The 12,500-nt window shown below is 41.2% G+C and overlaps 1 protein-coding gene and 1 non-coding gene across 2 annotated transcripts in view; both read left to right on the top strand.

Moving 5' to 3' along the window:
- LOC133575720 (uncharacterized) overlaps positions 1 to 12,500 on the top strand; it is a 118,572-nt gene that overhangs the window by 82,462 nt on the left and 23,610 nt on the right. Inside the window, exon 4 of the mRNA XM_061928519.2 lies at positions 1 to 40. This exon is cut by the window's left edge and continues 95 nt beyond it. Within this exon, the coding sequence (XP_061784503.2) occupies positions 1 to 40 (40 nt within the window). The remainder of the gene's footprint in view (positions 41 to 12,500) is intronic.
- Positions 4,481 to 4,552, top strand: trnah-gug (transfer RNA histidin (anticodon GUG)). Its single transcript has one exon. It is a non-coding gene; the product is annotated as a tRNA-His (tRNA).

Here is a 12,500-nt window from a genome sequence, read left to right as displayed (position 1 = left end):
AAGGCCAGGCTGAGGTTAGTGAAGGTCCAGGCTGCAACAGGTAGAGGGCCACTAGACTTTAAAGTCTAATAAAAGCAACCAGATACCCTGTTTTTGTAGTAAGCCTCATGTAAACGACACGTTGCTGTGGTGTAAGACACTTACGATACACAACCTGTGCTACAATGATGTGTCCTTTGCTGTAGAGTTGGTGGTGCACTGGGTAATATGTCTGGCTATAGATCAGAAGAATCTAGGTTGTAATGCTGGCTGGCTCAATAATCTTTGTGAAATAAATGAAATCAAAATTCCGTTAGGTCTTTGTTTGAGAGGTTTTTTTTGCAGGTACTTCCAGTCTGAGGCATTAGTTATGTAATAAAGGGTTCTGGTCGTCCTGTTCCTGTCTTGGTCGCTTCACACTGCTGAGGCTTGACGGAGATCAGCGGCCACCCAGGGACAGATGTGCTTATCCTGTGCCTGGTGGTGGACCTTGGCTTGGACTTGGGCTGTGAGTAAGTATCTTCCTTTGAGTTAAGAATTGACCTGTTTTCAGACAAGTCTTTTAGATCCACCTTCCTGTAACCCTCAGGATCTTTACAGATGTGTAAAATCCTATACAGTGAACAATATGTTACATTATTAATGCAACAGGTTATTATGGCCAAGTGTTTATTAACATTGACAACATATTTTTTTAACTCCCGACAATTTTCAGGTCTGGCGCCAGTTGGCTGCCTGGCTGGCTGCAGCACCTGGAGGAGGTCAAGTCAAAAACATTAGGCACTCCTATCTTGGAGGAGCCGAACCACGTTCTTATATTCCTTCTTTCTCTGTCTGGGTGTGTGTTAATTCAGGAGAGTACAACCTGACCATGTAAGGAGATGTTTGTGTGTAAGTGACTGGGAAGACAACAGACCTATGCCATAACTTGTAGGTTGACGTTTAAAGGGGAACATTATCACAATTTCAGAATGGTTAAAACCATTAAAAATCAGTTCCCAGTGGCTTATTATATTTTTCGAAGTTTTTTTTCAAAATTTTACCCATCATGCAATATCCCTAAAAAAAAAGCTTCAAAGTGCCTGATTTTAACCATCGTTATAAACACCCGTCCATTTTCCTGTGACGTCACATAGTGAAGCCAACACAAACAAACATGGCGGAAAGAACAGCAAGCCATAGCGACATTAGCTCGGATTCAGACTCGGATTTCAGCGGCTTAAGCGATCCAACAGATTACGAATGTATTGAAACGGATGGTTGTAGTGTGGAGGCAGGTAGCGAAAACGAAATTGAAGAAGAAACTGAAGCTATTGAGCCATATCGGTTTGAACCGTATGCAAGCGAAACCGAGGAAAACGACACGACAGCCAGCGACACGGGAGAAAGCGAGGACGAATTCGGCGATCGCCTTCTAACCAACGATTGGTATGTGTTTGTTTGGCATTAAAGGAAACTAACAACTATGAACTAGGTTTACAGCATATGAAATACATTTGGCAACAACATGCACTTTGAGCCCAATTTTCATCAATTAATATATTCTGTAGACATACCCTCATCCGCGCTCTTCCTGAAAGCTGATCTGTCCAGTTTTGGAGTTGATGTCAGCAGGCCAGGGAAGCTAGGATCGATATTCTTCTCTTGATCATCTTCGGTGGCATAAGGGACGGTGTGAGCCAAGACATCCAGGGGGTTTAGCTCGCTCGTCTGCGGGAACAGACTGCCGCCATTGCTTGCCGTGCTAGCGAGGTCCTTTGTCCCTGAATTGCTCACACACTCCGGCAGATTCAATGGGGGTCTGGCGGCAGATTTCTTTGACTTTATCGTTGGAAATGCATCTGCTTTGAGTGTCGCAGGATATCCACACATTCTTGCCATCTCTGTCGTAGCATAGCTTTCGTCGGTAAAGTGTGCGGAACAAACGTCCAATTTCTTGCCACTTTCGCATCTTTGGGCCACTGGTGCAACTTGAATCCATTCCTGTTCATGTTGTTACACCCTCCGACAACACACCGGTACGGAAAACAGTCGAAAAAACTGAAAATAACAGAGCTGGTTTGACTCGGTGTTTGAGAAAATGGCGGATTGCTTCCCGATGTGACCCCACGTTGTGACGTCATCGCTCTGAGAGCGAATATTAGAAAGGCATTTAATTCGCCAAAGGACTCCGCCAAGGCTGCCCTTTGTCACCGATTCTGTTCATAACCTTTATGGACAGAATTTCTAGGCGCAGTCAGGGCAGGATTAGGTCTCTGCTATTTGCAGATGATGTGGTCCTGATGGCTTCATCTGGCCAGGATCTTCAGCTCTCAATGGATCAGTTCGCAGCTGAGTGTGAAGCGACTGGGATGAGAATCAGCACCTCCAAGTCCAAGTCCATGGTTCTCGCCCGGAAAAGGGTGGAGTGCCATCTCCGGGTTGGGGAGGAGATCTTGCCCCAAGTGGAGGAGTTCAAGTACCTCAGAGTCTTGTTCACGAGTGAGGGAAGAGTGGATCGTGAGATCGACAGGCGGATTGGTGCGGTGTCTTCAGTAATGCGGACGCTGTATCGATCCGTTGTGGTGAAGAAGGAGCTGAGCCGGAAGGCAAAGCTCTCGATTTACCGGTCGATCTACGTTCCCATCCTCACCTATGGTCATGAGCTTTGGGTCATGACCGAAAGGACAAGATCACGGGTACAAGCGGCCGAAATGAGTTTCCTCCGCCGAGTGGCGGGGCTCTCCCTTAGAGATAGGGTGAGAAGCTCTGTCATTCGGGGGGAGCTCAAAGTAAAACCGCTGCTCCTCCACATCGAGAGGAGCCAGATGAGGTGGTTCGGGCATCTGGTCAGGATGCCACCCGAACGCCTCCCTAGGAAGGTGTTTCGGGCACGTCCGACCGGTAGGAGGCCACGGGGAAGACCCAGGACACGCTGGGAAGACTATCTCTCCCGGCTGGCCTGGGAACGCCTCGGGATCCCCCGGGAGGAGCTGGACGAAGTGGTTGGGGAGAGGGAAGTCTGGGCTTCCCTGCTTAAGCTGCTGCCCCCGCGACCCGACCTCGGATAAGCGGAAGAAGATGGATGGATGGATGGATGGATTAATTTGCCAAAATTCACCCATTTAGAGTTCGGAAATCGGTTAAAAAAATATATGGTATTTTTTCTGCAACATCAAGGTATATATTGACACTTACATAGGTCTGGTGATAATGTTCCCCTTTAAGATAAACGCGGAGTCTCTCCTCCAGTATAGAGCTATCACGCTGAATCTATTGCCTCTTCTCGTGAGAGTGTCCACATGCGAATGTCCAACTAAGGCTCCTTAATTTATTATGGGCTCAACCATTATTTACGTAAACCTGGTGGTTCGCTTTCTCCAAGTTGAATATAAACACTCACCTTATGTAGAACATCAAATGAGTAAATTAATTCACATCACCATTGTTGCGTTTGGACCAGTTGTTCCTCCCAGGGAATTCAAGCTCTGGTCGTCGCTCCCAAGCTCTTTACGACACTTAAAGCTGAGTAGAAAAACCACCAGAGACAGAATAGGTATTTTGTAATATATTTGCAAAGCTTTGTAAATACATTGAGACCAGTCCAGCATAGAACATTCAATCGCGCCGCTAAGATGGTCTGCCCCCCTCCCATGGAAAAACCCTCTCCCCTATCAAGTCTCTCTCCCTCCCACCCTCGCAGTCATGTCCCTCCAGCCCAAAACACATGCCCATTGTCCTCCGCACCTGGACATAAGGCTAGATAAGAGAAAGGAGTATCTCTCTTTCTTACATTCCTCACTCAAGGTTTAGCACACAGTATTTGCAGACAACCAAAAGACCACAATTGGAAGAAAAACACTAGCTGTTTTGTAATATGATTATGAAATAAAAAGAAGTAACAACTTAAATACGGATATATGTAAATATCTGCCTCCGACACCATGAAAGTCTACAAACTTTCAAACTTGTTTTATCTTTAATATTAAACTTGAAGTTGTGATACTCAGGGCAGGTCAATCGAAACAAAGCAGGCGAGAAAAAGGTGACCAAAGCAATAAAAATGTGACTCTCGTACATCTTAACGGTTGTTCGCTACGACACAACAGAGTGAAACCAACCTTCCCTGAGCATGCCCTCCTCTTGTTAGAGTATAAATTGTCTGGGCTTTGGCACCAGCATTTAGAACCAGAGATGACCGATCTAAGTCTTAAGACTAGATCTGACCAATTTTAAGTCTATGAGCATGAACTGATGAAGCCTGGTTGGATGAGAAGCGAAACGTTGTCAGGGACAACCCAGTTGCGATCCATCGAATGACCTGAGAATACAACGACCTAGATGAATGAGAACATCCATTGACATGATTTGTTCCGTGAGACAGTAATTCCCCCGGAACATTCGGTGCTAGCACACTGAAAGAAGTTCTATTCGTTGGCGTCTTTCAGAATGCCACTTAAACATCACGTAACATTAGACATCAGCAGAGAAGACACTTTACCAATCAGGTCGGTCCTCTACAGCCGTGATCGTATAGTGGTTAGTACTCTGCGTTGTGGCCGCAGCAACCCCGGTTCGAATCCGGGTCACGGCATTCAGTCATTTTTCAATCTGCCTTTTTTCGATGATTTTTGTTTGGCAATGTGCTGGAACAATATTGCGCAGGGGCCGTTTTTCTTCTTAAGGCACAAGAAACCTTGTTTGGCGTGCAATCACGTGTGTGTGATGGGACACAAGTAGGGGATTTTATTGTTTATGTGTCATTGCCATGCATTAGTGATGGGTCCGGCAACACCGATGCATCGGCGCATGCGTCGAGCTCATAGAGCAAAACCCTGTGTCGGTGCGCGTACCGCTTTTAGAAAGTCACGTGACCGATCATGAGCTGTTTTGGTCACGTGACCGATACGCCAACTGTGTCGCACTGACGCCTCCTCTGTGTCCTGTGAGCGTGTCTTTTCTACAGCCGGAGAAATAATAACTAAGAAGAGAAATCGTCTAAAAAACGTCGGAAAAACTTTTCTTTTTTTTTTATAAAAATGTGTAAAAAAATCAAATTAAAAAAATTCCCAGTCCACAATCATCCACAACACGTTCTCGTAGATTTCCATGTTATGATACATGTTCACATTATTTATTGACTGTATCTAAAAAAGATAAAAATATATTTTTATTTAAATGAAGATATGAAATAATCCTAAATGAAATACAATGACTTGGTTTATATTATTGTATATACTAGGGCAGGGGTCACCAACGTGGTGCCCGCGGTCACCAGGTAGCCCGTAAGGACCAGATGAGTTGCCCGCTGGCCTGTTCTAAAAATAGCTCAAAGAGCAGCACTTACCAGTGAGCTGCCTCTATTTTTTAAATTGTATTTATTTACTAGCAAGCTGGTCTCGCTTTGCTCGACATTTTTAATTCTGAAAGAGACAAAACTCAAATAGAATTTGAAAATCCAAGAAAATATTTTAAAGACTTGGAATAAGCGGTAGAAAATGGATGGATGGATGGGTCTTCACTTGTTTAAATAAATTCATTTATTTTTTACTTTGCTTCTTATTACTTTTAGAAATACAATTTTAGAAAAAATACAACCTTAAAAATGATTTTAGGATTTTTAAACAAATATACCTTTTTACCTTTTAAATTTCTTCCTCTTCTTTCCTGACAATTTAAATCAATGTTCAAGTAAATTTATTTATTTTTTTATTGTAAAGAATAATAAATATTTTAGCTTCTGTTTTTTCGACGAAGAATACATTTCTTCAAATTTACTATGATTAAAATTCAAAAAAAAATATTCTGGAAAATCTAGAAAATCTGTAAAATCACATTTAAATCTTACTTCAAAGTATTTTGAATTACTTTTAAAAAATGTTGTTCTGGAAAATCTAGAAGAAATACTGATTTGTCTTTGTTGGATATATAGCTTGGTCCAATTTGTTAAATATTCTAACAAAGTGCAGATTGGATTTTAACCAATTTAAAACATGTCATCAAAATTATTATTATTTCTGTTCTAAATTGGCCCGCCAACTCCCCTGACCTTAGCCCCATAGAAAATCTGTGGGGTATTGTGAAAAGGAAGATGCAGAATGCCAGACCCAAAAACGCAGAAGAGTTGAAGGCCACTATCAGAGCAACCTGGGCTCTCATAACACCTGAGCTGTGCCAGAAACTCATCGACTCCATGCCACGCCGCATTAACGCAGTAATTGAGGCAAAAGGAGCTCCAACCAAGTATTGAGTATTGTACATGCTCATATTTTTCATTTTCATACTTTTCAGTTGGCCAACATTTCTAAAAATCCCTTTTTTGTATTAGCCTTAAGTACCCGGTAATATTCTAATTTTGTGACACACGGAATTTTGGATTTTCATTTGTTGCCACTTCAAATCATCAAAATTAAATGAAATAAATATTTGAATGCATCAGTCTGTGTGCAATGAATAAATATAATGTACAAGTTACACCTTTTGAATGCAATTACTGAAATAAATCAAGTTTTTCAAAATATTCTAATTTACTGGCTTTTACCTGTGTATATATATATATATATATAAGAAATACTTGACTTTCAGTGAATTCTAGCTATACTCCTCCCCTCTTAACCACGCCCCACCTACCGGAATCGGAGGTCTCAAGGTTGGCAAGTATGCAATACTTCGACGCGGAACTACAGCAGGGGCCTTGCGTGTAAGTGTGGCGTCAGCCCGGAGAGCGTCTCCGTAGTCTTAGAAGATTTTATCCCCGAGGCCTGCCTCCGTTTTAATTTGTGTGCAGGAGGACGCCGTGGAAGTGGGTGGAGCCAGGACGCTGACCCACTACGCCTTTCGCGGCTGTACCCTCACCATAATATTGGTTGCCAATTGGTATTTTTTAGTATTGACAACTGGACGGTTTTAATCTATATTGTAATAAATTGTAAATCAGCATCATTATCTTTCCTTATTTTGGGACGGTTGCTCTCATTGCATTAGGTTCTTAATATTTATATTAGTTTTTAACAAAATTTTATTAGATTTTATTATCCCACCACTCGGGTCCATTACATGTGCGTAAATAAAGGATCAGCGCTCACCTTTCAGTTAGCTAAAGCATTAATTGAAGCAAGCTATCGCTAACAGCCAAGACTGAACAAAAAGACACGAGGCTAACTGTTATTAACAACTTCCCCCATCAGACCATGACAACAACAATATGAAGTAAAAACAATAAAACATTGAATATAAGAGTATGTGATAGTCAGATTTAGTTCTTGTTCATTTTGCAGGACCTCATTATTGTTTTGTAATCAGAAACATCAAAAAGCCAAAATTTGCTAAATTTACGCAATACTAAAGTATTGCGTAATACCCATCCTGTCATGTCTGTGTAATCATGTTTTGTTTTAAGTCATGTTTTGTTTAGTTTCTGGCTTTTCACTCCCTTGTCTTGTTTGCATGATTACCCATTAGTTTCACCTGTTCCACGTTTGGACTCATTGTGCACTCTTGATTGTCACCATAGCAACCCATTAGTTTTCACCTGTCACGTCACGCACCTGTTTCACGTCTTGAGTCACGCACCTGTTTTCGTTAATCATGTCTGTAGTATTTAAGTTCAGTGTTTTTCAGTTTGTCTTTCTGACGACCTCACCACATTTATGCTCTGTCCATGCCTGATACTTCTTTCCATGTCCATTCTTCATGCAACTATTTTTGTCCAAGCCAAGTAAGTTTTTGTTCCATGTTTATAGTCTTTTTGGTTTCATAGTTTATTCTCCGCCACTGTGCGCGCTTTCATTTATTCCTTTTTTTTGATAATGTTAAATAAATCATGTATGTACCTTCATTCCCGTCTCGCCCGTGCCAACTTTCCGTTGCATCCCGGAAAAGCACACACCCAAGACCAAGTCTTGACACATCCTGCTTTGTAGTGGAATCATATGGGTGTCATTTTAACATGTGTATAGTGATAACCATGTTTTTTGAACAATCAGTGGGCCTGTTACATCGTGTTACAGTACAGTACATAACCTGAAGGTTAGAGAAAGGTGTCGTGGAGAAGCAGCGACAGAGATGACGAAGCAAACCCCTCTTCCTCTGCTTCAACCTGCAGCGCCAATTCCAGGGACAGTGCTGGTGAGTAACTAACGTTAACTGTTGCCGGTTAATTTCCATATCTGCTCACTTGTAGCCTTTAGGCTAAAATAACGTTACCTCTGTACTGTGTGGAACAATTTCCCTTGTAGATCAATAAAGTTTGTCTCAGTCTGAACCAGTGGTTCTTAACCTGGGTTTGATCGAACCCTAGGGGTTCGGTGAGTCGGGCTCAGGGGTTCGGCGGAGGTCAAAACACACCCGACTCATCGTGTAAATACAAACTTCTGATTTGCAGGTTTGTAATTTGTGTAAATAAAAACTTCTTCCTATCGGCGTATTACGGATACGGCAACAGCATAAGTCTGTCATGGAGGGGTATACGCTTCCTGCGGTTCGTTCTCTCAATGCAACCATGGACGGCTCCGGACGACAGCGTGAAGGTAGGATTCAGTTTATTTAACATCAATCACCAAACTACCAAAATGCAGGCAAAACAACAAAAAGGCATGTGTGCCTAAAACACATGAAACTAAGACTTAGCATAGACTAGGGCATGGAATAAACAAAACTTACGTGGCATAGGTGTGACGCAAACAATGAAGCTACCCCGAGTGACCGGAAAAGGCAGAACTAAATAGAGTCTCTGATGAGCAACAGGTGCGCGAAAAGGCAGGTGAAAATCATAGGTAACCATGGTGACTAAACTCAGGAAGTGCATAACCAGGAACTAAAAGGAGTCCAAAACAAACCGATAACACAAAACATGATCCGACCACGGATCATGACAAAGTCAGACTGATTTGCAGGTGTGTAATTTGTTGTGAGTTTATGCACTGTGTTGGTTTTGTTGTTTGAACAAGGTGATGTTCATGCACGGTTCATTTTGTGCACCAGTAATAAAACATGGTAACACTTTAGTATGGGGAACATATTCACCATTAATTAGTTGCTTATTAACATGCAAATTAGTAACATATTGGCTCTTAAATAGTCATTATTAAGTACTTATTAATGCCTTATTCGGCATGGCCTTATTATAACCCTAACCCTCTAACCCTGACCCGAACAGTGACGTGCAGTCACTAGAGGCAGGTGAGGCGGGGCCTCACCTGCCATCATGGAAAGAAAAAAATGTAAAAAGACAAAAAAAATTTGATTATACTATAAAGTTATTTTTCATTTAACTTCACCAGTTTTAGATAATTTTTTATTTAAAATCGCTGAATTTTCACATTTGCCGTTCAAATACTGAGAAGAGACGGTGCGGTGAACAGCAGCCAGTTGAGGCACGTCACTCAGTGCCTCAACATGGATTGCGCAATGACTCGGCTAACTGCTGGCCGGCTGTGCAGTGAGACCGTATTGCTCATACTTGCCAACCTTGAGACCTCCAATTTCGGGAGGTGGGGGGCGTGGCGGGGCGTGGTTAAGAGGGGAGGAGTATATTGACAGCTAGAATTCACCAAGTCAAGTATCTCATACATACACACACACACACACATACATATACATATACATATACATATACATATATATATATATATATATATATATATATATATCCTGAAAATATGCAAACAAAACTGTGTTTAGATAATTGATACTTCAAACTTGCATAAATAAATCTTAAGGAATATAACATAACTTGGCTTCTGAGAGCTTCAAAATGTAATGAATAAAATGCTAAAGTTGTTGATAAACAAGCAATTATATTAATAATTAAATGTGGTCATTTTAAATGAATTATTATAATTTAAAATTAAGTATTTCAAATATGTTTATTTTAATGTATAATTCTATGGCTGTATGTAATAAGGAGTCAGAAAAAATTACAAATAAAAATACAATTAATTTTGATGTATTTAGCAAAATATAGTAAACATTTATTTATTTTTTTAATTAATAAATATATTTATTTTTAGGTAAGATAAACATAATACCATTTATCCCTAGTCTGGATGATTTAATTCTTGTCACCCTGTTGTCCTCCCGTCTTGAAAAAAGGCTGTCCTCACTCAGGTCCGCATGGAGGCCACGCCCCCTCCAGCTCCGGCTGAAAATCGGGAGATTTTCGGGAGAATATTTGTCCCGGGAGGTTTTCGGGTGAGGCGCTGAATTTCGGGAGTCTCCCGGAAAATTCGGGAGGGTTGGCAAGTATGGTATTGCTATATGAATTATATTAAACATTTCCATAGTTTAGTTAGCTGAGGTATATAATGTACAGTGTATTTTGTCAACAACTGTATGTGTGTAAAGTATTTCTTGTGCTGAGCGATCATAAAATGGCTGCAAAAGATGCACTGGCTGAGGCTCGCCTCCTGCACCCCCGCTGTAGATTGCAAGCCCTGACGGGAGTGTTATATCAACTAAAGCCCACACTTAAACTTTCCACGTGCAAGATTGAATCTATTTAAAAAAGTTATTTCATAAGAAGCCAAAAAGTGCAAAAACAATAATGTTCGTGTTGGAGGAGTTGTGAATGACTGCAGGGCCACAACATTAGGTACACCTGCAGACTGCAGGTGTACCTAATTCACAACTCCTCCAACACAAACATTATTGTTTTTGCACTTTTTGGCTTCTTATTAAATAACTTTTGTAACCTATTTTTATGGGCTTTCCTCTTTGTGATGTTAAGTTCCTGTTATGCGCTGTTATACAGTATATGCCTTGAGCTCTTATTTTGAAGGCGCCAAGAGCGGAAGTGATGACATGTTGTAGTGGAGCGGAGGTTTTTGAAAGAAGGTAAATAAAGTGGTCCTCGTGTAAACTGGAGCCTCCGTGTTTGTTATTTTGTAGTTTCATACAGTATAGGCGACATTTATAAACCCTCGGTTACACTTTTTTAAATAGATTCAATCTTGCACGTGGAAAGTTGAAGTGAGGGCTTTAGTTGATATAACACTCCTGTCAGGAGGTGCATTAATCCAGCACAACAGCGGCGAATGGACTTCATTTATAAGTAAAGGTAAGACCATAATAACGTTTTTTTTTATTAAATGTGCTTTTTTGTGTGCTACAGTTTGTATGTGTAAAGTTAAAGTTAAGTTAAAGTACCAATGATTGTCACACACACACTAGGTGTAATGAAATTTGACCTCTGCCTTTGACCCATCCCTTGATCACCCCCTGGGAGGTGAGGGGAGCAGTGGGCAGCAGCGGCGCCGCGCCCGGGAATAATTTTTTGGTGATTTAACCCCCAATTCCAAGCCTTGATGCTGAGTGCCAAGCAGGGAAGAATGCTGGTATGAGCTTTTAAACATAACCCGTTAACTGCTGCCAATCAAATGGTGAATAAGATACTCTTTAGGGTTCATGTGTTTGTAAATCTGACTGTGATGAAGTCAGTGCCTCACCAGCCATCAACCTCACCGCACGTCACTGGACCCGAACCCTAACCAAATAACTCTAAATTAAGTCTTTGTTATTTAGAATATGTTCCCCATACTAAGGTGTTACCAAATACATATCACTTTGTCTTGAATTTGAATTTTTTTTTTTTTTTAATGTATTTTTCACTATGAATGCGCATATGAAACTGGTGGGGTTCGGTACCTCCAACAAGGTTAAGAACCACTGGTCTAAATGTAGTCGCATTAGAAAAGAGTTAAGCATTGTCTTTGGCGACATCTTGCGGTTAAATTAAGTAACTACAGTGTAAAAGAAAATATGTCGCCATTGAGCGAAAGAAAGCTGAGTATCGGATTACATCGTTGCACACAAATGCGCAATTAAGGCTATATTTAACACACATTACAAGCATTTTAACCCGAATTAAACTTAGTCTGGAAATGACACAGTACTGGTCACAATCACCCGATGACGTAACTGGACATGTAACCCAGTGTGTGCCGCGGCACAGTCTGGTGTGCCGTAGGAGATGATCTAATTTCACCTATTTGGCGTAAATAATATTTTTTGCAAAACAGTAATTATAGTCTGTAAATGATGTGTTGTTGTTGAGTGTCGGTGCTGTCTAGAGCTCGGCAGAGTAACCGTGTAATACTCTTCCATATCAGTAGGTGGCAGCAGGTAGCTAATTGCTTTGTCGTTGTCGGAAACAGCGGGAGGCAGCGTGCAGGTAAAAAGGAGTCTAATGCTTAAACCAAAAATAAACAAAAGGTGAGTGCCCCTAAGAAAAGGCATTGAAGCTTAGGGAAGGCTATGCAGACCGAAACTAAAACTGAACTAGCTACAAAGTAAACAAAAACAGAATGCTGGACAACAGCAAAGACTTACTGTGGAGCAAAGATGGTGTCCACAATGTACATCCGAACATGACACGACAATCGACAATGTCCCCACAAAGAAGGATAAAAACACAATAGATGCTAGGAAATATCGCTCAAAGGAAGACATGAAACTGCTACAGGAAAATACCAAAAAAAGAGAGAAAAAGCCACCAAAATAGGAGCGCAAGACAAGAACTAAAACACTACACACAGGAAAACAGA

The sequence above is a fragment of the Nerophis lumbriciformis genome, linkage group LG33, assembly GCF_033978685.3.
Source record: "Nerophis lumbriciformis linkage group LG33, RoL_Nlum_v2.1, whole genome shotgun sequence".
NCBI lineage: Eukaryota > Metazoa > Chordata > Actinopteri > Syngnathiformes > Syngnathidae > Nerophis > Nerophis lumbriciformis.
The sequence above is the reverse complement of the archived record's forward strand: the minus strand, read 5'-3'. Positions and strand labels throughout refer to the sequence as shown.